This window comes from Calliopsis andreniformis, chromosome 1, assembly GCF_051401765.1.
Source record: "Calliopsis andreniformis isolate RMS-2024a chromosome 1, iyCalAndr_principal, whole genome shotgun sequence".
Classification (NCBI taxonomy): domain Eukaryota; kingdom Metazoa; phylum Arthropoda; class Insecta; order Hymenoptera; family Andrenidae; genus Calliopsis; species Calliopsis andreniformis.
Window position 1 is genome coordinate 14,062,535 of NC_135062.1, and position 26,695 is coordinate 14,089,229.

Consider the following 26,695-nt stretch of genomic DNA (forward strand, 5'->3'; position numbering starts at 1 on the left):
GGACAGCTTCGCTGTAACTTTGTATCGTGTTTACAACACTTTTCTAAATATCCTACGAAGTTGTATGACGAAAGTTTTCAATGAAATTGCGAAGAGTAGGCAGTAGCGAATATAAAGAATTTTCTGTTTATAGATCAGGGCAACTAAATAGTATCTACTAACTGCAATGCTATCATTTTCTTACAGAGTGAATGAAAATACGGCAAATACGAAAAATGGTTTCCCAGATTTCGCGCAAAGTGGAGACATTGCTGAGCAGATAAATGCAGAACTACTGGGGGCGGCTAAAGAGTGAGTAATCTTTATTCACAGTCTTGGAATAATTATTTTTAACCAAATTTTAATCAATCTCGATACAATTTACTCAGAGTTCCACAAAAAATTTAAGTAGAAAAAATAATCTTTAAGACTGCTATCGCTAAATTTCTTCAAAATTATATTCTTTAAGAAAGCAGAGAAAAAGCTAAATTAAAAGTTGAATATTTATAAGAAAAATCTCTTTCGACTGCTCAATTTTTCAAAGGACAATTTTTTGTAATACAGACGACACAAACGATTATCGGACCAGAGGCGAGCAGAACTGGAGACTCTGATGGCTCTCTCAAAAATGACGAACAGATTTATGAACGTCCCTTCCAGGGGAGGTCGACAACTGGACTCATCGTCAACCAAAGTGTGAGTAAAAATTGATACAAATAACACTGATATTCAAACCACTGTCATTATCAATATTGCATTGATATAAATACACTGGAACAAGCGATAATGTTATTAATAATCTGAAAATAACATTTTGCAAATCACATGTTTTGGACACCTTTTTCTAACATCCTTTTTGTTCTTTTTTTAAGTAATGGCAAAACAAGGCGATCTGTGTTCGAAATGAATATGAAAAATCTGCGAAAACTGTTCAAGCTGTCTGCAAAACTCGGTTACAAAGGAAACGCGGCTTATCCTGTTGTTAGGTATGTAACTTCTGCTTTTATGTATCACTTATATATTTATCGAGCACAACTATCACCTCGTTAGAAACACACTGTAGTAGAAGTTAGTTATAGAAATCATTGAACAGTGAAAGTGGATAGATCGATGGTAGCGAAATCGAACTCTTGCGAAATTTTCAAGGGGGGGATATCAAACTTCATTTCTTCAGAAGTTATTAACAAATTGTTAGATAATGACGGGGGGCGCTTGATAGAGGGTCTAAGATATCGAGGAAGTCTTAAAGAGGGTTCGAACTTAACTAGAAATAAATTGGCTATTTATAATAATTAAGCAATAAGACTTAATCATTAGTTTCGATACTTCAGTCTAATTATCTTTCGTACTTTCGAAACAATACACTCAGCTTCCATTAAATGCATTAAACTTCCTCAATAATTTGACACTAAACTTTTCCAATAATATACTCAAATAATTGTTGAAACAATCTTCAAACCTTAATTTGCCTAAGAACCATTTTCTAAGTAAGCAGCTTACAAAAAGCATGGAAGTTCAAAGAAATGCACTTCTAAATCCAGTTCGTACTCTCAGTGCAAAAGAAAATAAAACAATATCTATAAGAATCGATGAAAAATAGTAACGAATTCGTAACGAGAAACGACTGCAGCAACCAAATGCGTCAGAAAAATCTGCAGCTACTTATCTACTGGTTTTTAATTCCCTGCTCTCTTCTAATGGAGCAATAGTAGATACTGAACAAAAATCTATCAACGCAGATAGAATTTCTCCATTAAAACGATCACGCGCTCCTTTAACGACGCATTAAGCGTCGATCGCGCGCAACTCCTTGATCGAAGAATCGCTGAGTCGAGAATCTGGACCATCGTTGAAAAAAATCTCGCGGCGAGCGTTTCGTTTTCTTTCTGCCCCTTCTACCTCGAATTCGCGATAAGATCGCGTCCGCGTGCTGCTCGTAACGAAGGGAAAAAAAAGCTCGAAAATTTGCGACGCCAGACGCGTGTATGTAAACGAAGCGCCGAGGCGTGATGTAAGACGAACTTCACGATAGTGCCCAAGATAAATCCTTGTCGAACCGAGGCGAACTCAGGCCACCGCTTATCTATCTGGCTAGCTGTTTTGCAACGACTCCGATTCGCATCGGAAATATGTAATTCGACGATAGCGCGGGCCATTTCGATTAAGATACGAGAATCGACACGCGAAACGGTCCAATTTAATCGATCACCCCTTTTTATCGGCAAGTATTTGAGAAATCGCAGCGTTTTGAGAAAGTTGAGATAGAAAGTCTTTCTGAAGAGTGCAGGGATTTTGTTAAGAGATAGTGAAAGTGCTTTGAAGATTATTTCAATTTAGGGGTGAGAGTCCTAAAAGATAGTTCTGAGAAAATATAGGTATACTACTGAGCTTATATCGAGATAACAGTAAACAGAGAATTGAAGCAACATATACCTATTTTCTGAGAATATTTACAATCCATCAACTATGCAATATTTTTTTTTATTATTTATAAGATAATTGCTAAACTATTGCTCACTTTCTAATTTATAGGACAATTCTGTTTCCTACAATTCGAAGTTTTATTTCATTGCTGCATGTACTATATTAATAGAATTAATAGATAATAAATTTAATATTGATCTCGTTACTAATTTAATAATTATTTGTACTTATTTACAGTTGAAGCCTGAAGATGATAAAGAGAACATTGACGTAAATTTGACCTGCCCAGAGGCGCTACGCTAAATTAAAAAGGATGACCCTCCCATGGGAAAATATTGAAAACTCGTTCGGTTTTCATTCGTATCATGTAATCATTGACGAAGAAAGAATTAAGCGATTTTGGTACTAAAAAATCATCGCCGTGACTGTCCTCAACACATCGTTCGACTATCGCATATAATTTATTTATTTAACATAAAAGAAAGCTGCTTCGACTATACAATTTTGTAAGATATTTTTTACTCTTTTTTATATTCGACGAATAAATTTATTATTTATTATTAAATGTACCTTTCAATTCCTCTAAGTTCCTATTACTTTTCAGTAACTGTAATTGTTATAGATAATAATTACAAGTTCAATAAACACGTATAGTTGTTGCAAACAGTCTTGTTAATAATGTGCAAGCGATAATATGCGATAAATATTCATAGTAATGAACAAGCAGTGATAAGAACATATTAGCAAAGCAATAGCTTGCAATTAAACAAATTATTAACCACTTGATAATTTTTGAATGAACACAGATAACATAAGAAAATTTGCAAAATTCGAATTTCTTTATAGGTAAAGTATTCTGATTAAAAAGTAATGTGTTCTATTTCCTGTAGTATCAAGTAATTAATACCCAAAAGCTTATTACAAATTTCGATTAAAAATTACTTACCAATCGCAGTTCTGCAGTTTCACTTTCCCGCTCGATTCTTCCACCATCTTAACTATCGATGAAATCTTAACCATTAATGATTGCGTTGCTGCCACCTAGCGACCATAATCTGCAACATGCGCACATACAAAATCACTCTTCACTTCTTACAAAACTACCAATTACAGGATTTACGTTACATAAAAAAGATATTTTAAATTCATATTACTAAATCAATTCTTATTCAATCAAAATTTATGACACTTTTCTTGAAATTCTCTTGAAAATAAAAAAATATAACTGTTTCAAATGCATTTAAAAATTGATACACAACATAACTAATCACAAAATTAGAAAGATCATAATAAAATATTAAAAGTACCTTAAGTATGTCTTCTCATTCCAAAAAACGAATTAAATGTCACACTTCAACTTTCTCACTCGCGTCGCGAAATTACTATCTAACATCACTAAAGAAACTCTTACAGTAAAACCCATTTTGCAATAGAAATAAAAAGCTAGATAAAAAGTACCGATACAAAATTTGAGAATATTTGGAAGTAGACCACCTTCTGTCTTATCAGAAACAATAATTAAAACAATAGAGAATAACAGGATATAACGAAAAAAATACTGTACTAATGTTCCACTCGTCACACGTAAACAAATCATAAACCCAAAACCGAAGCACCACCCTCGACAATCGGACACAGACTGACTAATTCGACACAAACGCTCCCCATTTTATACCTGCGTCTTAGGTACTATTAAATCAAATTTTTTTACACTCGTCGAAGGCTCTTCCACGAGCCCCCATCCCTCTCTTATTACCTCCAAATCCCTCACTTTTTCATGAAAACCTCTCACGTCCCTAACCTCGTCTAAACTCAAACCCTCGAATTAAAAACTCTCCAAAAACGATCCTAATTCTAACAGAACAACACTTATCAAGAATAAAAAACTAAGAACGCTCCATCGAAACGCTAACCGAAGTTGAAAAATGGTCTCGAAGGTGCGAGATCGACAGTCGTCGACGATCGATATCTCGAACTCGCGAATATCTGGTCGCGACGGTCGCTATCGCAGTTATCGATCGATGCGAGTCGCGCAATGGTATCCTTTGATAGTGGTGGTGCTCGCGCTCGGTTCTGACAAAAATTCCTCGTGTAAAAGGGCGTGTAAAATGCAGAAACGGCGTAACTCGGGGACTCTCGGGTTTGCCTCGGAGATGCTTCGACGAGTGGCGAGTGCTCGTGCCGCGGGGCTACCGATGGATTACAACCGTGTGGCTTAGCCGTCCTATTACAATACAGAGATGTCTGCGCCCTAAGAGAGAAAACGGACTGACGGACAGACACAGACGTCTCTGTCAAGTATCTTGTGGATTCCCGACGAAATGGTCATTGTAAATATCGGGAACTCTCCGGAGCGTGTTCTCTAGCCAGTGAGTGTTGTTCTGTCGGCTGCATGATACCTCGTACCAGTGCATAGAGATGTTTTCGTCGCCGGCGTCAGTGGTGGGCGAGCCGTCAGGCTACGACTTTCAGAAAGAGGAGAACGCCGCCAAGTGGAAGGGAGTGTTTGTCAACTCCCTGCGCAAGGTATCCTCTTCTTAGGAATAATTCCGTCCTAGCGGGTTCACGTCGGTCCCTGAGCGCCAACGAGCCACGATACTGTCGATTGGACGCTCGTCGAACGATAATCGTACATTGTCATTGTCGCACGATACGCGTGCGACGATCCCCCCATGCCTCTCTTTCCAGGGACCAATGAATTTTATATCGTCAGACCTGTAACAGTAAATGGAACGACGGTCGCGGAGGTTGCTTCGTTGTTGTTATGGAATTCTGTGGTACTCTACACTGTGTGGTTGTTTGATGTCTGATGAATTTACTTGTACGTGTTTTGACCTGTTGGGGAACCTTTGTACTCTTCGGAGACTGGGCTCATTTAGATTCGAATTGGGAGAAGGATGAATGGGGGATTCGATTCTTTGTTGTGGGAGCAACGTGGATTTGATTGGAGTGGCGGTTATTGGGAACTGTTTTTTATTTATGCGGAGATGAGTCTGTCTTTCGATGGCAGGTTTTTTGTGATTGATGTAACATTTGTTTAATTAGGGATAGAAATGATGTTTAATGCAAGGAGAATTGAGAAAGTTGTTAGTTATTATTTTAAATGTTTGGTAATTGAAATAGTAAATGTACAGAGAAGCTTAACATTTAACGGTCAAATTAAGCTTATGGTATAGATAAAAAATATCTTCAGAAAAGAAATTGATTTTTTTGTAACAAGGTATTTTCTGCTGTGGCTTAACAAGCAATTAATATAATATAGGTATTGGAGCAAGTACATCCTAGTCTTGAAGCACGACAAGATGCCTTAGACTATGTTGAGAGTTTGATCTTAAGGCTGTTGGGTATGCTTTGTGGTCATCCTCCTCCACATACACCTCAAGATGTGGAAGAAAGAGTAAGGCGTACATTTCCCACTCCCATTGATAGATGGGCACTGCGAGATGCAAAGGATGCCTTAGAAAAAGGAAAAAAGAAATCACCACTAGTTCTTCCAGTTGACAAAATTCATCAATTATTACAAAAAGTAATGGCAATGAATTGAGTGAACTGTACATGTGCTATACATGTATTAAATCATACTATAAGTTTCTCTGTTTGTATTTACAGGAAGTATTACAGCAGAAAATTGATCTACAAGTTAGTCTATTTGTAGTAGGGGTCTTGGAATATATTTCTGCAGATATTTTAAAGGTTGGTACAAGGCACTACTAATTATATGCAAAAATTCAGCCACTAATCCCTTTTGTAAGTTTTTGCTTGTTACCATTTCTAATTTTTGAAAATGTTTAAGATTATTTTCTTTTCAGCTAGCTGGAAACTATGTCAAAAACATACGTCATGTGGAGATATCTTGTGAAGATATAAGAGTTGCAATGTGTGCAGATATGGTAATGTCTAACATAACTTTCAAACTACAGATAGATTTCAGGAATTTTTCAATGTAATCAGTAATTTGTTAACAGGTATTAATGGACTTGTTTTATCAAGATGATTATGCAGAGGGTCCACAAAGTGGTTTAGGTGCAGTTGTATCTCAAACTTATGAAGAATCTGTCCGGGATCTCATACACGATGAACGTCATTATTTGCGTGATCTCCATATGATCATTAAGGTAAAGTAACAAAAAATGCTTAATTGTACTGTTGAAAAACGTAAAAATCACTTTCATTTTTTAAATAGGTATTTCGAGAAGAACTTGCAAAGTTAGCACAAGATAGAACTGAACTTGAAACACTTTTCAGTAATATTATGGATATTTATGAAGTTACTGTAACATTACTTGGTAGTTTAGAAGATATAATGGAAATTACAGAAGAAAAACAAACTCCTACAGTCGGCTCCTGCTTCGAAGAATTAGCAGAAGCAGCAGAATTTGATGTTTATATAAAGTATGTTTATAGAAAATAAAGTTTATATAAGTCATAAATTCACATTTTGTAAGATAAATTATTATAATCATGATATTAGGTATGCAAAAGACATTAATAGTCCGGCTAGTCGAGAAGTTTTAACAAATTTACTGTCGAGGCCCGAAGCTAACGCTGCATTACGAGCAGCAGGACATGGTTTTAGAGAAGCTGTTAAATATTATTTGCCAAAACTTTTATTACAACCGATATGGCATTGTTTTTTGTACTTTGATTATATAAAGGTATATTTTTTATATCTTTCTATGTCTATATTATTTCTGTCAATGTATTCATTTCATTTTAATAGCTTCACGATCATTTATTTAGGTATTACACAAACGTACACCTAGCACAGAAGATGGTGAAACTTTGGAACAAGTACAAGGTCTTCTGAGACCACTACAAATGGAATTATTACAATCTATGGCGAGTCTTCCAAAAAAAGATACAGGCCTGAGAATGCAAAGTAGGGCAAGGAGGCAAGCAGCATTAGATAAAACTAGTGAATTACAAAAAACTGTTGATGGGTGGGATCAAAGGGATGTTGGACAGTGTTGCAATGAATTTATACGTGGTACGAACATATCATTTCTTAACATATGTACTCGTATAGTAAAACAGTTTATCCTAATAAATTTGTCGCTTTTCTTGCATAGAGGATATGTTGGGAAAAGTAAGTAATGGAAGGAGACTAACTGAGCGAAAGGCTCTCCTTTTCGATGGTTTGTTAGTTCTTTGTAAACCCAGTGGTGGTAAAAGAGTAAGCGTTACCGTAGCCGCGGTTGGTGTGGTGGGCCACCCTCCTCATCAAGGCGAACTACGTTTAAAGGAAAGATTTTTTATTAGAAAGGTTGATATTTTCGATAGAGAGGATACTGAGGGTAAGTTGAAGAGGAATTAGAATTTTTAGACTAGATTCAATTCGTATCAACAAATATAAGTAATTACTTTTTATAGAAATAAAAAATGCCTTTGAAATTGCACCAAGGGACCACCCTAATGTTATTCTTGTTGCCAAATCCGTCGAAGATAAAAATAGTTGGATGGCGGATCTTGTAATGTTGAATACGAAGAGTATGTTAGAAAGAACTTTAGACAGTATCCTTTTGGACGAAGAACGGAAACATCCATTGAGATTACCTCCGCCACACTTATATAAATTTGCTGAACAGGATAGCCCTGAAAATATTGTCTTGGAGGCCAGAGAAAATGGAGGTGTTCCATTAATTAAGGGTGCAACTTTGGTTAAATTGGTAGAAAGATTAACTTATCACATATATGCTGATCCAGCGTTTGTACGAACATTCCTTACTACTTATAGGTGCGTCAGTCATTAAATTATTCTTTGAAAGTAAATTTTTGCGAATATCTGACATACTGTTTGCTTTTTAGGAGTTTTTGCTCACCTCAGGAATTATTGACCCTGTTAATTGAAAGATTCGATATACCAGAACCTTCACTGGTATATGGCGAAGAAGAAAAACCATCTGGTTGTTGTAAAACAACTGCTAGGGAAGATTGGAAAAGATATAGAAAAGAATTTTGTCAGCCCGTGCAATTCAGAGTTTTAAATGTTTTAAGACACTGGGTTTGTAATATTTTAATATCTATCACATTTTTCCTCTAGATTTTCTGGTACTTATTTGACTCTTATTTTAGGTCGATCACCATTTTTATGATTTTGAACGCGATAGGAACCTTTTGGAAAGGTTACAATTATTTTTAGACACAGTAATTGGAAAATCAATGAGAAAATGGGTGGATTCGGTGATAAAAATTGTACAGAGAAAGTGTGAACCGTCGGAACAACGACCTATCACTTTTAGCTTCGAACGATCTCCACCGCCAATTGAATGGCATTTAAAAGTTCCTGAAGAAGAATGGGGAATATTAACGGTAAACCATGCACCTACAATTATTACTATTTATATAATAGATCTAAAACTAATAATTTCTTAAAAATTCCAGTTACACCCGATCGAATTAGCAAGGCAATTAACCCTTTTAGAATTTGAATTGTACAGAACTGTAAAGCCCTCAGAATTAGTAGGATCAGTATGGACGAAAAAAGATAAAGAAAAGACATCCCCGAATTTACTAAAAATGATAAAACATACGACGAACGTAAGTAATACTTTATCTTAATTTATATCTCATCTAGCTCGTTTCAGATGCAGGAACATTTATTATTTTTTGGTTGTATAGTTCACTCGATGGCTTGAGAAAACCATAGTGGAAGCAGAAAATTTAGATGAGCGAGCAGCAATTGTATCGCGAGCAATCGAAATCATGATGGTGCTCCAAGATCTTAATAACTTTAATGGTGTATTAGCAATCGTTAGCGCCATGGGATCTGCATCTGTTTTTAGGTTAAAGTTTACTTTTCAAGTACGTCTCTTTTTATAATAACATAATACACAAAGTTATCAATTTATTATAGCTAAAAAAATTGCATAATTTTACTACATTCGTAGCGAATACCTGAACGACTAGAAAAAGCCCTCGAAGAAGCGCGAGAACTGAACAATGGTCATTTTCGAAAATACCAGGAAAAGCTACGATCCATAAATCCACCATGTGTACCATTCTTCGGTAAGTAATTGAAAAATGGTATTAACCACTGCTTCAATTCAATTAAACTTCTATTGATTGTTCCCTGTTCTAGGTATGTACCTGACTAACATTCTACACATTGAAGAAGGAAACCCAGATTACCTGCCGGGTAATCCAGAACTTATAAACTTCAGTAAACGACGAAAAGTGGCGGAAATAACTGGTGAAATTCAGCAGTACCAAAATCAACCGTATTGTCTATCAGTAGAGCCTAGGATAAGACATTTCATCGAAAACTTATCACCTTTCGATCCTAATATGAAAGATGCAGACATAAGCAATTACTTGTACAATAAAAGTTTAGAAGTAGAACCAAGGGGATGCAGGCAACCACCTAGAGTCGTAAGTTTCGTTACAATTATCGTCGACCATACATCCACACTCCTATGGATCTCATTTTTATCTGTCATTTGTCTTCACAGCCCCGTAAATGGCCAGATTTGAACTTAAAATCGCCGGGCATTAAAGCTAGAAGTTTAAGTGGCAAATTACCAGCTCCGCTGCAGGCTGTAGCTTCCAGCGTAAGGTTGCACGATCCTACACCTGAAATGCCACCGTCAGAATTACCAGAAACTCCTCCGCACACGTCGCACATCACAGTGTCTCATATAGGGGATCACAGTGTCTTTGCACCTGTTTTATTGGGAGGTTCGTGAGGAATTAATGCTCGCATCTAGTACGAGATAGTAGGCTGCTTTCTCTAAAATCTTATTTTCAACGAAGACACAGATTTCATTTTGTTGCGTAACGTGCTCGAATAGGTAGTAGATATACTTTACTGTTAACATAGATACAGGTCCATCTCCAGGTTCGCCGGGTCCCCTTAGCATGGTAGGACTTTCGATCAGTTCGCCTGGTAGCAGCCCGCAACTGGGATCTCCTGGTCACTTGCCTGTCCCTCATCACCAACCGCAGAACAGTCATTTTGGCTTCAGTTCTGGTACAGGCGGCGTAATAGGTTTATCTGGCATGTCGTCGGCTGGCGGTAGCCCTGGTGCCGTGATGCCACCTCCACCGTCTCCTAGCCATGTGCCGCTCAGCCAGCCTCCGCCACCTCTGCCACCCAGATCTCATAGAAAACGAGAGAGCTCTATAAGTGAATCACCGCAACAAGTGAGTATCACCGCAACTAGTAGCAAAAAAATTCGTCCCACTGTAGAGTACACTTTCAGTGATAAACCATAACGCTTGAGGAGTTAAAGAAACTGTATGATATATTATTTTACAGGCGAGACAAGCTCCAAACGCACCAATACTTCCTCCAAGAGACAGCACGCCTCCTCCACCGCTACCACCACGAAGAGACGTGCCAGGAACCCTACCGCCTCGACTTCCTACGCTGAATCCAAGTAGTTCAGCACTGCTCGCAAGGCGGAATTCTACACTGGAGAGTACAGGATCGAGTACCGTACACACAAGGAGGCACATGTCTTTCAATGGGCCCAGTCCTACAAAACTTCCACCTACGCAACCTAATGGTAAGTAAACTGGAATAAAAGCAATTGCGCGAAGTGTATCTGTATTTGAAGACATACCTGCACTTTATTCCCGTTGCGTTTTCTATTTCAGGATCCATAACACCAAGACTACCGCCAAAACCAATGCCGGGACGTCCACCAACTAACATGTTTAATTTTAATGCTCCTCCTGGACCTAGTTAAGTGTTACATCTTCCTACCTCTTACCTAAACTAAAATGCATCTTTTTGGAAATCGAGATTTAGTCCACTCAGGAGGATTAGTCGAGTTGGATGGTGTTACTTGAACCGTACAGACTGACAATGTTAATTGACACTGCTCTTGCTTTTTTAACGAGGTGAGAACGCTTTTTTGTGAACTGAATTTATCTATGGTTTTATGTTAATGTATTTACTGTGTTCCCTTAGCCGTCACGCGAAATATGCATAATCAGTAAATACATTAATCCAATTAGTCGTTCGTTTAATTGAAACGGTTTTAGAAACGCGGCCCATATGTGATGAGATGCTGTTACATTCCTTTTTAAAATTTGTCTTCTTAATACGCGCAATTTTTTATTGAAAGTTTATTTTTTGAGATGATATAGAATGTTTTAACGCATATAGTATATTTTTAGAGATTTTTTTATGAAACGAATATATAATCGGTAGGTGTAAGGCCTTGTATCTCATTCAATTAACTCTGTTAATACTATATTTATCATGGAGGATATTTAAAGAAAGTTTGTACAGAATAGCTAAAAAAAGGTACGCGAAGTATTTTTATAAATTGACAGAATGAATGATGTTTGTTTGGCGATTTTGCATATTTGAGGACCCCTCTGTCTGCATAATGTACAATACTTTAACTATATTTGCAAGTGAAATAGAGTACAACAAATTTTACAGTGACGTGTCCGCGATAAGTTCGCGGTAGAAAGCAATTTGCCTAATAAATTTTGCAAATCATATGTAATGCATGGTTGATAAAAGTACTAAATAATAAAAAGGTGATATTGTAATAACAGTTTCTGCTACAAGATTGCATATGAAATTAACATAACTTTAGTACAAAAGCAATAATATTACTCACAGGAGTGTGTGTGTATTATAATAGGACAGGCTGTTGTAAATTATTTTACTTCTAGATGAATTAGATAAAAAAAGAACATGTATAAAATCCTTCCTCTTTCTTGATGTCACGCAAAATGACACTTTTTACTGATTTATCTTTTAATGCAACAGCAGTTTATATTTTGGGATCGCATAGATTCTTTTTATACTAAAATAAAAGTCGCTTTTAATGATTGGGAATGTAGAATACATTTCATCGCAGCTGTTTGCCGAAGTACATAACATGTTTGGCGTCCATCATGTCTGAAGAGATCTGACTGAATGGACTATGTATCGATTTCAGTTGCCCGAACGGTCTCCTTTTTTCTTTAAAATCCCTGTCTATCCCTCAACACAACTGTGATACACTTTTAGATTTTAAAAGGAAGTAGAAGATGCAAGAAAATGCAGTATGGAATGAATCATAGGCCAATATACATATAGAATTATACATATAAATTGAATCAATAGCAAAGAAGTAAATATGTACATGTATATTATTATAAATATATTCTATAGTAATTATTGTAATAATGTCGAGCGTAAGACGGAAAATGAAATATTGAAATTATGTACAATAAAGAGTATATTGTGTAAATCATGGGAAATTTTTTTATCAGTTCCACACGTTAGGTGCAATTCATTGAAATTCCATTATGAAGAAATATTTTAATATTTGACGTATTTTTAGTAGTTTCCTGTAGCATTACCTTGACACAATATTTATAGGTCATATTAGTCACCTCTAAATGTGTAAAAATTCCTCCATTTGGTAAGACATAAAAAGATTATTTTATACATTTTAAGTTATGCATATTTAAGCATAAATTTTATTTAAATGCGAAGTTCAAACATTTCCACATTTCGTTTAATATTAGAAAGCTATGAGATCCAAAGATAAGGAACAAACTTAGTCATCTTATCAATCAGTACTATCCATACTCGCATTATTATATAATATATTTATCTAGAGCTATTTCCATAAAATATCTGTGTAGAAAATAAATTACAGGATTCAAGTATTATAAAATAAGCTCACTGTAAGTTAATACTGATAACGTTTGCGTTATGAATCACTCAGACATTATAAACCTTACAGTTCAAAATGTTAAATATTACCTTCCTAGTTCATCAAGTACAAAAAGTACCAAGTACTCGAATAAGTTTTGAAACGTTTTTGGCATTTGTCACCTCATTACAAGTTATTTCAATTCAACTGTTTCCCTGTCGAATACTATATACATACACACACACGTGTTTAAAATATCACAATTATCATTACTTCATCCCTAAAATTTGTACTTGATATCCCACTGTATAACTTCGCTTAACAGAGTTCATAAGTTACTTAAGAAGTCTTGTCACGAATGAATGAAGTACTTTAAATAAAACTATTCTTAAGATAAGCTTCTCAGAACAGGAACATAATTATCAAGCATATGTCCATTTGAAATGGACACAGATAATTATGTGACCTCCCATACAGTAGAACCATCGCTATTCCTATTAGTCCTGGAGCCCACATCAACATGAGCATCCAAGCCATCGCTAATTTTGCTGAAGCGTCTCGCCCAGCTGCCTCTACCAGCAGCTCCTCCCGCTCTTCCAATGCTCCCAGCTTCTCTGAGCATCGAAAGGATATCGTCTTCATCTTCCTTGCTCTTCAACCCTTTCTCGTACTTCGCCTCCTGAGCCAGAAGTCGCTCGCGCTGCAACTGAGTCGCCAGAGCTTGCGGCACAGCTGGTATCGCGTAGCTCATTATACCAGTCAAAGCGAAAACCTAATTAGAAAGTGGAAGGTGTCAATTATTCGTGGAATTTTACCTGAAGATCGAAGCCTGCGACTTACGATGTGCTCGAAGACGACAACAAAAGCCAAACGTGCCGCGAAGACGTGCCAATATTGAGGACTGAGTCCATAAGGATCTGTCTGATGGTCTGGGCCGTTTCTGTAACCCCTGTACTGGCAAGTTTGTGGATGAGGTTTGTCCGTATCACTTTTCATGTCCTCTCGGTAATCCGAGGTGTTGAATTCCGATAAAGAACTGTCGATGTAGCCGACCAGATCTTTTGTTGGAGAATAAACGATGGCGTATACACTTCGAGGAATGAAGTCTGATGTGTAAGCGATGACGAATGCCTGTGAACAATCAGTTTCTTTTGTGGATCATTCGTTGATGCAAAGTAAGTGGAGGAAATACTTCGTGGAACGCTTGAAAAGTTCAGGAAAAGTAGAAAACTGCATACTTAAAGAGGCCTGAAGTGGAAAGGGAATGTTAAATGACTGAAGCAAAGGGGTAATAGTCTCTCTGCACTCAAAAGGAGGATTTAAGTACCCTAAGCAATCACAGGGATATAACACAGCACATATTTCTTCATCAAGACATACGTTCGACACGACTGCAACATAGGTCACTCCTCGAAGAATGCCAAACCAGGCTCCTATGTCTTCCACCCTCTCTGCCAATGGTCTCCTGGCTTCTTTAACCATTTTATAAGCATCCAATCGTATCTCTGCGATGTTATTCAGCAAGGCAAACAGCGGTGCCAATGGAAAGGCTGCGACGAACAGCGTGAGGAATCCATATTGCAAAACTGTGGACGAGAAGGGAACCATGTACCAATTTCATTGAATTTTAATAATCTATTTCTCTATGGATTGTTCCTGCTTACTCATTTCCAAATATTCGTCAAAAAGAGCAAGCCTCCCAGGATCCTGCAACTGGTAGTCCTTCTCCCAACACGTGTAGGGTCTAGCATGATCCTTTGTAGCTGCCACATGGTTCCTCTTCCGCCACCAGTTCCACAACTTCGGCGATAAAATCTCCACAAAGTTGTTGAAACACTGCTTCCCCACCATTATAATAGCAAGTTGTATACAGACTTCTGATAGACAACCAGCTGGATCACAGACGTCCGTTTTTATGCGAAAGAACTCGGAGGACCTTGCGTCCGCGTCTCCAGGATGAACGAAGAATCTTCCCTGTAAATCAGCGTTTTAAACAATTTCTTCGAGCTTATGTGTAACACCCTGTTTCACGAACCTTGAAAAAGGCAATGTAGATCAGAGACGAATAAAAGTTCACGAACTCGAAGAGGAATATTTTGAAGGTGAAGCTGGATTCGTATTCTGTCTGGGTTCTTGGGTTCTCCATGTTCACCATCCATCGTGCCAGACGATGGTACAGTCGCGTGAGGATCATGATGATCACCAAGTTGACGAGGGCAGCGGTGACAGAGGTGAAAATCTTCGCATGCTTCTGCAGAAAGGTACCACCGCCACTGTAGAACACGGACACTAGGGATATGCGATATATGATTGTTCCTAACACTGCGCCCAGGACTACGCATATCTGAAAATAAACGATGCTTGTGTTACAGTGGATCAAATGTTATTCGTATACCAAGAGAAGTCCTCTGAAAAGCATTGCCCTTAATGCTTATCAGGAGACTTCTACTGGGACACGATTAGTAAATTCATTTGTAGGATTCTTCATAGTAAAGTCCTTAAAACAGTGATTGAATACCATGAAAAATACTATGGACCCCGTGGCACAGTAGCGCAAAGCTTTCGACCAAGTTGGCAAATAAGGCTCCCTCTCTCTGGTAACAGGATTTATTCGAAACGTTTTCACCGTGGTTTCGAATTCAGGCCTGGGCTCCTCGTCGCTCTCGACGTTCTGCAGGTCCCACTCCCAGATTATTACAGCCTGTCGTCGCTTCCATAGTTCGAGGAAGGTGGTAGCTAAAAAATGATGAATACATTTACGATACCTATATTGATAAAAACAGAGCAATGTCTCTTGCATACTGTACCCCAAAAGGACATGAAAATGGCGAAGAACACAGTAGCAGGGTTATCAAACAAATAAGTGAGCTTTGAAAAAATGCAGGAGTTGCCGAGTCTTTGGTAGCTGCAGGCTCTATCACAGAGAGGACATAGCGTGATATTTCCTAAAAGAATGATTTCAAAGAGAATTAATGAATTAAATGCAATTGTAGAAATAAGATATGTGGAAGGAAATTACCCGCTATATTTGGGTCGCATATTTCTTTGCTAGGAATATTGTCGCTACTGTCCATGCTACCGACACCATACATGAAGCACAGAAGTCCAACTATCGCTGGGGCATAGAGACACTTTGTGTAAAATCCCAGCCAGGCAAAATAAAGCGCCACTTTTTCGCCGAAGTATCGTCTGATTAACCACAGTGGTTGCTTTTTGTACCTAAACAGGCAACATTCACTTTTTATCTTAAGAAACTCGTATATTTGAAGTCAAAGAATATAATGTTTTTTATAAAATCACCATTGAGAAGGTCTGGCCCATATCAAATATAATAGATGCCTATCGAGGACCTCTCCATTGAGGACTGGCTTATTATAAGGCCCTTCGTGCAAAGAATAGCAATCGAGATAAGTACCATCCGCTAGAAGTCTACGAATACCAGCCTTCTCGTGAGTCTCGTCATATCTCGCTCTTAATAATATCTGCATTACTATTAGCGATCTCTGAGCAGGCGTGTAAGCTGTGTCTCTATCTTTCACTACGAATCTAGGCAAAGAAAAGGAGAAAAGTTAAATCCATGAAGAATTTATGAAAAGTATTTCCAGTTTTATTTTCCATCTCCAGATCATTATGAACGTAATGTCATTCCTAAAATAGTAAAACTATATCTGTCTTCCCTATTACTATTACCTCTCTTCACGATCCCCCGAATCGATGCTATCATAGAAACTGGGTTCCTCAGGATATTTTCGCGTGTCCCAAGTATGAATTTTCTTCACCCACCTCACCCACCCCTTCCATTTCTCCCAGATCTTCGGTCTTTCTTTCACGTCCTCATTACCTTGCTAATAAAAAAGAAAGAAGAGTATACGTACTCCGATTTTCTAATTATGTTCGATTCTACAAAAGTTCTGCAAGCCTACCCAAGCCTTAACAGAAATGGTGATGAACCTCTTGGTGGGCAGTTTAAGATTCATCACCTCAGCATATTGGATTTTAATTTTCCAGGGTATGTGCAACTTCAGAAAATACGTTTTCCCATCGAAGGAATTCTCTTTCGGCTCCAACTCCAATTGCAGACCCTCTTTCAGAAGGTTCTGCTGAAAGATGCGCCTCTGCTCCTTTCGTCGCGCTTCTATTTCGGTCATTACTCCATTATTATCCTCATGGTACACTAACACTATGTCGATCCGTCTGCGTCCATCTCTGTAAATGGTCACGATAACATCTACAGCCATTAATAAATTACAATGAAGGCAATTATACGCCAATCGATTGCGTTTCAAGTACGGGCTTCGTGCACACAGAGACACGTATAGAAAAGCGAGTAATACCGTAACGAGACTAGGGAGTTAAAATTACGACCAACTAGGATGAAAATAGCCCTCCAATGACGTAAACGTATTAAAGGGTAGAATCGTGATTCCCTAATTCGCTGACAGATCCATTACAGCGTGACGCGATTACCGATTAATTATGCAAACGTCATTTTCACGCAGGTTCAGTATTTTCTCAACATCGCTGGCTATTATTGCCTAAAAATAAGATTGACCTTTGCGAACTTCTCTTCTATTACCTTACTTTCTACCGTCTACGCTACCTATACGTGGCCATGAAAAAAAATAGTGAAATGTTATTCCTTGTCTCTAAGAATGAGCTTGCTAAGCTTTGAACTAGTTTCTTTGTACCTTCATTACGCGTCTGACTTTCAAATGGGAAAAGTTAGAAGTCTTCGCTGGTATAATTTAGATTTCGATCATTTATAGATGCAAATGGTAGTTCGTTGAGTCGATAGAAAGGGAATTAGAAATGCTGGCGAAGTCTGTTAAACTTTAGATCTACTGCGTACCGAAAGTAAAGGGTCTCTGGGTCCACTTCCGTTTCTGAAGATGAGTCCTTCTGTAGCAGAGCATCTCGCGGTATATCGTCTGGAAATATCGACGTCTCCAACAATGGCGGGGTGTCTTCTGGCGTGGCTGGTGCAGTAAGCTTAGGACCTGCGTAGGTATAATAAATTAATCATGTTAGAGGACAATGGTCTGAATGATCGAGCACACGACGCTCCAATCAAACGCCGCGGAATGATTTTCCATTCGCGCGGAGATGCAGAGTTGAACACCTGTTGCGTGAAAATTTCTGTAATATCTTCGAGAAGGTGGAAGATCTGTTTTTTTAAAAGAAGAAAAGTGCACTTTGTTTTAAACTAAACTGACTTGTAGATTGTTACCATGGGATTTTAATTATTATACTTGTATTCGTTTTTGCCAAGTGCCGAAGCTGACGATCAGATTTTTTGAAATAAACAAAAGGCAATGGAGACACGTGTTTGTTTGACAATGGATCCGACGAAAGTAGAGTCTTTATGACTGCGCTAAAGTTGCGCATATATTATTAATGCCTACGATTCGTGACACACTGACATTCATATGCATATTGATCGCGGTTTATTGACTTACAACCATTTTTGCCATTACCGAGTCTAATGTGCCATTATGAATATGTGTCTCTTTATGTGTATGAACCTATCATTCAAATGGTCAATTGACTTACACTTTTTTCTGTGCTTCTAAAATTGTCATGTGACCAAGAAAAGTTGTTACAAGAAAAGTGAATAATGCATATCTCTGAGTTCACGCTGAGAGTGCGAGTGTATTAATAGGTTGAGTATGATTGTCAAGTGTATTAATATTTTTTCATAGTCTTTTCTAATGTGGAGGTCAGGTTTAAAATGATTTGTAAATTTACCAAAAGCGTCTCGAGCAGTCAAATTCGTTCCAGAGGGGTACACAGAGGATCTGGATATTATTCTATTCGTTTTCGGCGATCCAAGTTGAATACCATTTTTATCTACTTCGTATACCATTTCCTTGTTCCCGAATATCTGTGTACTCTTGTTCAGGCTTGGTGAACTGTTCTCCGTCGAGGACTTTGCTCTTTGAGGTGTCGAATTCGCCGAAGACACTCTTGATGGCCCATTTTCTACTTTTACATTTGTTTGAGATCTGTTCGGACTGGTTTCATCAGCGTTCGTATCGGTAGTTGACAAACTCTGCTGTCTGCTGTGATTATTCTGGAAAAATGATAATCGATAAGGTTAATTTTCAAAAAAGTGCAATTCCTTTTACTACGCCTTCATTATTTTAAAGGATCAATAGAAGAATAGTTAGCTAGAAACATACATTTAAATGCGTTGTAATTTTTAAATAATGAATAAATGTGTGTACTATTTTCTCTGTTTTATAATTGAATAAATAATCTTGATGAAACATAGCCCATGTAGTTTTATTATTTAGATACTTGTATCGGCACAATCCATCGATCCGATACAACTGAAACGCAACCTAAACCTTTAATTATTCACTGTTTTTCTTACACAGCGCTTTCCTAACTGTGATATTTAAGGCAATTCATAGATGCATCAAGCTCATGTTACGATATAATTAGTCACGCTTCCATTTTTTGCTCGCAAATCAGAAAATCCATCCATGCCGCGAATATGACTATGAAAATGATTCTACCACGCGAGCTTTAACGAACGCTAAAAATAGCTCCATTATAAGATATGATAACATCTATGTCTATAAGACAAAACGATATAAGTTAATTTATAAACTTTTTTTTTTTTTGATCTACGAGATAAAATTTATGCTTTCTATATTTACACGATTATAAATAATTCTAATGGAACACTATAGTAAAAGCTATTAGATGAAGAGCAGCACTATAAACATAATGAAAAACTAAATTCAAAAGAATTTTTATTAAAACTAGAACCACTATTTTTAAAGTTCAGAACTTAAAAATTGGAAATTTGGAGATTTTGCCTGGCACTTGAAATGTTAAAAAACGTGATTGCAATAACATGCAAGTCTATAATGCACAATTAAAATTCAAAGCTCTAAATGTTAATATCTCAAATCTAGAAAAATATAACTTGTGCAATTTTTCATACCTGTGTTTTGCTTTCCATCCGAAGTTCACTATTATCCATCGTGCTCAGGAACAGTCAACATTGACGACAGTAACACTATCACCAATGACACTCGAAGAAGCCACAAATACCACAACTTCTCTTCCAACGACACACAGTTCAACTTTGCTCATAGTAACACCTCGTACTAAACACAGTAATCTTCATTAGACCATCCCCATTAGTCGCGGGTAAATGGAAAAAAGAGTCAAATCTCTATGAGAAATCTCTATCGACATTGATGGTAATTTTAATAATCTCCCGAGTACCAGACATCAATCATGCAATTTCGGATCCCCAATTACGGTTTTCAGCCCGATAAGCATCGATCGTGACGAGCAAGGTATCTCTCAAGGGAGGAACCACTTTGGGTTTAAAAGGGAAATCATAAAGAAGCAGTAAATTGTCCACGAAAAGGCGATACACGTCTCTGCGGCGTTTGTTTCCATTAATCGATCGACCGCTGCCACAAGGGAGAAGGATCGTTAGAAAAGTGTAGATACTCGTTCGATCGAGGTGCGTACGGCTAAAGAGACACGGTCATCACATCTGATCGGTCGTCGCTGAGTAAACGAGGATCGATCACGGTTTCAGGCTTTGGCCTCGGCTCGGTTGGACTCTTTCTCAATTATGAATGGAATACTGGCCGGCTGATCTATAGTTATCACCTTCCTCGACCTGGGGAGACTCGTGTGCCCTTGGCCGACGAGGAAACGTGCTGACATTCCGTTCGAGCCTCTCCTATCGGATTTAATGCGAATCCATAAATCAGGTGCACGAAACTAAGTCCTTTTCGACCGCCAAAATTCAGAAAACTTCTCGACTCGGCACCTACACCCTCGCTGAGCACTGAGGGTCCTCGAACGCTGCTGCCTCTGGTCCCACTTCCGGTCCCCGTTCACACCTATGTATTTTTTGTATATAATTCAGCGCTTATTGTTGTAAAAGAATTATACTCCTCAGCGTTTATGATTTCTTAATTTCCAACTTCTATTTACACCGAAGTCTCGCTGTTGCAAAGATCCGAAGTGTGTTGCCACGTGTCGGAGAAGATGTACAGCGTTGCATTATGTATACGCATCGATGCATTACGAAATACGTTTATAAACGCGACGGAGTGAACTGACAAGACGTGGATCACATTTTGGCTGGGAAGACGGACGACAGTGGTTGATTATATGAAATATTGTAGGTCTTCTTCAGCTTCTCGGTTCGCCAGCATTCTGCACAGAACTTCCGGTCCCGATAAATCACTTTCTTTTGTTTCAAAGACAGTAGAAACTTTCTCTTGAACTGTTACGATTGCTTCGTCCAAGAATATATGTTTATATAGGTTTTCGTCTAGTGTTACTCTATAAAGTATCGTCGACTGTCAACGATGTTCGTGCTCGTCAGGTGACGCCGACCGTTTCCGCCGCGATGCCCTGACACATACTGACCTCCTCGTGGCAGGATGATACTTATATGTAGTATGTATGGCTATGCGTGTGTTATTTAGGAATGACAACTATATACACACGTGCCTTTGCAGGAATAGACACACATGTAATTGAGAGTCTCGAGGATCGTCTATACACAGTATATGTTTGTGGTATGTACAAGCATTTATACGTAATTCCACCAGCGCATGCAAAGGATGATCACGAATGTTCCCTGTATGTTGTGTACTGTATAGTCCTCGATGTAAGAGCTTTTTCGTTGGTATGTACAATTCATGGTTTCCTGTTCATGCATGCGATTATGTAGCTTTAACGTGCATAATAGACACATACAGACAGAGGCACAGTGTTGACGGATAGATTTGCGTGTAGACGGTTTCTGACGCGTATTGTTCCTGTGCATGACCAGCGGTCTGTGTAGCCTCACACGCGAAACGATATCGAAGATTTGAACCCTTGTTAAACGGGTAGGTATGTACATGGATCGTGAAAGGAAACACATGAGACAACGATGTTTTTTCGTATCGCTATGGTTACCGACCAGGCACAACATACATACATATGTGTTACGTATCGTGTGTTCATTGACGAAGTATATGAATATATGTAGGCACATCGTCGATGCTGTAATTCACTGTAATGGTAAATCTTTGCCACGTGCCTTGGAGGACTCGCGAGCACCCTTACCACTTCCGTTCTCGTACCTTGCGTTATTAATTCTATTGTAAAGTAAAATTATAACGCTACGGGTGGGGTAATTAAAATTATTAAATGTTTCAGAAATGTGGAACGTTTGAAAAAATGTGAATGTCACGAGTAGTTTGGAAGAATAAGATAGGTACCATTTTGTAGAGTAGAGTGGACACAGAATATAGAGTCCAAGGTGGTCCAAGGTGGTCCAAGGTGGTCCAAGGTGGTCCAAGGTGGTCCAAGGTGGTCCAAGGTGGTCCAAGGTGGTCCAAGGTGGTCCAAGGTGGTCCAAGGTGGTCCAAGGTGGTCCAAGGTGGTCCAAGGTGGTCCAAGGTGGGCCTAGAATGCGCCAGGGTAGGTCAGGATAGGTCAGGGTGGACCAGGGTAGGTCAGAGTGGGTCAGGATAGGCCAGAGTGCGTCAGGGTAGGCCAAAGTAGGCCAGGGTGGGTCAGGGTGGGTCAGGGTGGGTCAGTGTCCCCCCCCTAGTCCCTCTACTAGATCCCCAGTAGGGTCCGCTGCCGCCGAAGGACCCGCGGTGAGTGAGAGCCTCGGGCCCCTGCAGGGGTATATATACTTTCTTAGGGAAGATGGGGAACCAACGAGAGAAGTTTTCGAGTGGTAGGAATTTCGAAATTAAGCAAACGAACAATCACTTCCGACAAATTGATATTTCACATGCATTGTTAATTACAATCGTACGTACATGTAAATGAAATACTAGTTTCAAACATTTTTAAGTAACAAAATGTATTAATAATTAGTTTCTTTACCGGATTTGACTTTTAAGTAATAGAATTGGACTGGATTTTGACAACTAATTTATATTTTCAATGGCCACTACAACTAGAAATGTCTTTTCGAAAGAAATGGTACATATTTCATTTGAGTAATTTAAACATATTTGTACAGCAGTCACGTGATGTTTTCTGCGCAAGTAGTTGATCACGTGACTATTCCTGCGCAGCTACGTATCACGTAATCGCTAGTGCGCATGGGCAGTCGCGCTTCTAACAGTTTTTTCGCGCTCATTCTGACATCGAGATCATATTCGGACTTTCATTTACTTTTTCGGAGAACAAACAATTAATTCTTTATCGTTCAACTCAGTTTTGATTCCCGTAGTTTCAGTGTTTCGGTTTCTTGCATTTTTTCTGTTTATTCTGTGTTAAAGAAGGCTCTGCAGTAAAGAAATATCGATAGGTAGGTGACTGTCAATTTGTCGCAGTTACTTTTTGTCATGTATCATTTATATGTATCAAAGTTAATGATTGTGAAAAATACAGTTTAATTTACTAACAAATATTATTCACACAACATAGTTATTGAAAATTTCTTTTTTTCTGTCTCAGATCATTCACTTTGTTGGAATTAAAATATACTGATATCAAGGAAGGCGAGTTCGGGCGCCGGAATGTGAAGAATAATGTAAGTATTTTTTATTTTTTATTGAAACTTTAACTAAAATTGAGACATTAAAGTTCAAATCCTGAAGTTTGGAATTTGAAATTCGATAATCTAGTAATTTGAAAAATTATTTTCTAACATTTTTTATTGGCTTCCTTTCAGGCCCAGCAGACACCGCCTGGGCAATTCGTCGAGCTGCCTTCATCCCGTGGTGTTAAGGTAATGCATGTTTATGGTTCCTTTGGTCACTTAATCATGTCATAAATCATAGAAGATTCAGAAAGTTAGCACCCAAAAGCAACTAATCTAACTCCAATTAACTTTAATCAATTGCGCATAAAAAATTACTAATAAAATATAGCGCCCATTTTTTTGAATTAAAGGTACTTGTATAATACAAGTAAATGGGTAACTTGATTTATGACTTTCGACTGCGTGTCGTTTGCGCGAAGAGTGCTCGAAGATTTTTAACAATTACAAATATATAATTGATGACAAAATTATTGTCATTATTGTATGATCTTGGCCTTGAGAGCTCGTCTGTTTTCGCTCGATTTTTGCTGATTGGATCCAGTGAATTTTAGGAATTGAATCATAGGGATATTTGAGGCAATTACTCGTAATCCTAGAGAGAACTGTGATTAATATTAATATACATTGTTATTATTAATCTTTCGATCATAGTACAAAGTTTGTGAACACAAAAGCAATGTTCAAATAATTATTCTATGAATAACATTAAAAACTATATTGAATTGATTCGTGGAGGTTGACGAGGTTGAAACAAATTTGTATTTCTTTTTACATTTATCTGCGAATGGTATCGTAATTTTGCATCAGAGAAATGTTGATACTTTCTTGTATATTAACTCACTGATTTATCACGTTGAAAATAGTTTTACTTCATTGTTAGCAAACGTTACACACGTATGTTAATTACTTGGTGGATAAAAGCTATTATTACACTTTCGTTTTTAAAATAATGATAAGCCAATGAGTTAATAAGAATACAGAAGTACAACTTACAAATGAATCAGTGATAGAATATTAAAGTTAATATTAAAGAGTAAGAATTTCGGATGCCCGAGACTCTAGTAAGTGTTCCATGGAGCTAACATCTTTGCACCATTCATCCAGTCTCTGAACCATTCCTGCTATTTGAGTACGATCCAGTACTCGAGGCTGTACCCAAGTCATATTTACTGTTCCTGCTACTTGATCAATAGCACCACGGACCAAACCTTGAGCTAAAGCTTTCATTACCAATAATTCCACTTCTCCAAGAGGTAAACGAGTTTCTTGGGAGATTTCCGCAAATGTTAGCTGCCTGTAAAGATATTTAACGTTAACATAAATGGTCTCACAGTAGTAATAATCAGCTTAACTTTTACAAAAAAAATACAAACCTATTATTAGCTTGCCGCTTGAAAGTCATTTCCATAAGACACAAAATAGCAATTTTCTGTCTTAATTTTAATTCTTGTGCAGCTAGGTCAGCAACTTTGCTCCATTGTGGTTTCAGTCCTTCTAATGCAGCAATATTACCAGCATTGAAAGCTTGTAGAAGGTCAATCAACCAAGCATTTGTTGTATTTTTCAAGGATTGTAGAACAGGATGAGCTAGCAATTCTCCTAAATTATAAACCCCTTCACCTAGAAGAGCAGCCAAACCAAGGAAGAAAGCATGTTGTTCTTGTTCTTGTCTACTTAAGCTATTCAAATCAATGCAACCCAAATATCTGAAATAGGGAATTCAATTTACAAATTATCCATTAGAAAACAAATTTAGTTCGGATATACGCATACCCCTACAATTTATATTTTATAGTTCTTGAAATATCAAAAATACCTTAAGGCAGTGCGATAATATTCAGCATGCTTTCCCTGCAGACGGTAAAGGCGACTGGCCAACAAATAAAATCTACCATGAACTGTAGTAACACCATCAGCATTATCTAGCATTACTTCAACTTCTTCTATAATTTTTTTCGTTTTCTCTTGATCATTGAGCTTATCAAGTAAAATCTGTCCCATGAGGACTTTACAGAGGGCAACAGCTTCATTGCTGCTTTTAACCTTAGGTTCTGTTTTTTCTAAAAATGCGATTGCCTCTTGTTTATTTTGAAACTGTTGTATTACATACGCTAATATTTCCACCAATGATAGAGGATTTATTCTAAACAAAGAAAATATATGATTATATAATATTCTCTAAGATTTTGTTATTTGTCTCTGTATTATCTATTCTTAGCTTACAATATACTCAAATTTACATTTCATGCTATTTTACTAAAATGAAGATATTCAAAATTTAATAATGCCCTCATATGAAGACTCAGCAAAAAATTAAAAGTCATGAAAAAACTGTGTTGGACATGCAGTACTGTCTCATATCAAAATAATATAATCAATTTTGAACAATATTGTACAACAAATTTATTGAGGAACATTTTTAATTTTTCGCTATAACCTACAAACGAAAGCAGCAAAGTGAGGTTATGGTACAACTAATAGGTAAAAAGAAGTATTTTATATACTTACTTGTTTTCAAAAATGGATAAGAAGTTAGTATATAATTGTACCAAATTTTCTCCTTTTTGGAGAGCTGGATTCTTCACAAACTTTTCTAATTTCAATGTCAACTGATGCCAAAGCCTGCAAGTCACCGGACGAGGAAAATCATATCGTGTTTTTCTTCTCAAATATAACAATAATTTATAGTATTTTACTAACAGTACCTTTTATTATATAATTCTTCAAGTTGCGCCCATTCAGCAGCCAGTTCTTTATCTGCAACATTTTGATTTTGACTTAAATATGTATTCACATCCCATGCCGCCATTTTTAATAACAATGACTAAAGCCGAATCAGCATAATGAATTAAAATGGTCACGGTGGGTCAGTTCTGAAAGTAATCTACATGTTTCACTGACACTTTATTCGTGTCAATTACATTTTATGTGTTTGAATAAATTAATATGTTTCTTTTGTGCAAAAGTAAAAGGGTTTACAATTAAATTTAATATATTCACTATAGTAGTGCATTTGTCGAATGTAATAAACATAAACGATTTAAATATACTATATTTATACGCATAAATGATAAATATAGTAATTCTTTTATATTTTTGCTTACTCTTAGATTGTATTTAAAATTATTTAAAATATACTACAATTTCAACA

The 26,695-nt window shown here is 37.4% G+C and overlaps 4 protein-coding genes across 6 annotated transcripts; 2 read left to right on the forward strand and 2 right to left on the reverse strand.

Moving 5' to 3' along the window:
• Nucleotides 1-80: 80 nt before the first annotated feature.
• LOC143182990 (uncharacterized) lies at nucleotides 81-2,934 on the forward strand. The gene is made up of 5 exons (XM_076384351.1): nucleotides 81-139; nucleotides 187-291; nucleotides 544-675; nucleotides 852-965; nucleotides 2,641-2,934. The coding sequence occupies exons 1-5, from the start codon at nucleotides 81-83 to the stop codon at nucleotides 2,642-2,644; spliced, it is 414 nt and encodes a 137-aa protein (XP_076240466.1). The 3' UTR covers nucleotides 2,645-2,934.
• Nucleotides 2,935-4,452: 1,518 nt separating this feature from the next.
• Sos (Son of sevenless) lies at nucleotides 4,453-12,125 on the forward strand. 3 transcript variants are annotated; one of them, XM_076393280.1, is made up of 20 exons: nucleotides 4,453-4,929; nucleotides 5,666-5,929; nucleotides 6,013-6,096; nucleotides 6,213-6,293; nucleotides 6,369-6,518; nucleotides 6,587-6,795; nucleotides 6,875-7,058; nucleotides 7,144-7,390; nucleotides 7,473-7,697; nucleotides 7,774-8,137; nucleotides 8,209-8,404; nucleotides 8,476-8,712; nucleotides 8,785-8,940; nucleotides 9,022-9,204; nucleotides 9,291-9,408; nucleotides 9,482-9,771; nucleotides 9,852-10,077; nucleotides 10,220-10,542; nucleotides 10,658-10,907; nucleotides 10,999-12,125. In XM_076393280.1, the coding sequence occupies exons 1-20, from the start codon at nucleotides 4,822-4,824 to the stop codon at nucleotides 11,088-11,090; spliced, it is 3,987 nt and encodes a 1,328-aa protein (XP_076249395.1). In that variant the 5' UTR covers nucleotides 4,453-4,821; the 3' UTR covers nucleotides 11,091-12,125. The 3 variants fall into 3 exon arrangements, with proteins under 3 accessions (XP_076249395.1, XP_076249402.1, XP_076249407.1); XM_076393287.1 differs by having other exon boundaries at nucleotides 10,226-10,542; XM_076393292.1 differs by having other exon boundaries at nucleotides 10,238-10,542.
• A 467-nt stretch (nucleotides 12,126-12,592) lies between these two features.
• On the reverse strand, nucleotides 12,593-20,112 carry LOC143188831 (anoctamin-4). Its single transcript, XM_076393303.1, has 14 exons — nucleotides 19,960-20,112; nucleotides 18,753-19,077; nucleotides 17,857-18,004; nucleotides 16,931-17,213; nucleotides 16,698-16,852; nucleotides 16,308-16,553; nucleotides 16,027-16,226; nucleotides 15,815-15,952; nucleotides 15,526-15,743; nucleotides 15,043-15,351; nucleotides 14,672-14,981; nucleotides 14,388-14,593; nucleotides 13,848-14,138; nucleotides 12,593-13,779 (listed from the first exon to the last, which is right to left on the reverse strand). The coding sequence occupies exons 1-14, from the start codon at nucleotides 19,996-19,998 to the stop codon at nucleotides 13,465-13,467; spliced, it is 3,183 nt and encodes a 1,060-aa protein (XP_076249418.1). The 5' UTR covers nucleotides 19,999-20,112; the 3' UTR covers nucleotides 12,593-13,464.
• A 4,035-nt stretch (nucleotides 20,113-24,147) lies between these two features.
• Nucleotides 24,148-26,375, reverse strand: Rpn9 (regulatory particle non-ATPase 9). Its single transcript, XM_076386414.1, has 5 exons — nucleotides 26,250-26,375; nucleotides 26,053-26,166; nucleotides 25,361-25,687; nucleotides 24,918-25,250; nucleotides 24,148-24,838 (listed from the first exon to the last, which is right to left on the reverse strand). Exons 1-5 carry the CDS (start codon nucleotides 26,351-26,353, stop codon nucleotides 24,571-24,573), a joined length of 1,146 nt encoding a protein of 381 aa, XP_076242529.1. The 5' UTR covers nucleotides 26,354-26,375; the 3' UTR covers nucleotides 24,148-24,570.
• Between the last annotated feature and the right edge of the window lie 320 nt (nucleotides 26,376-26,695).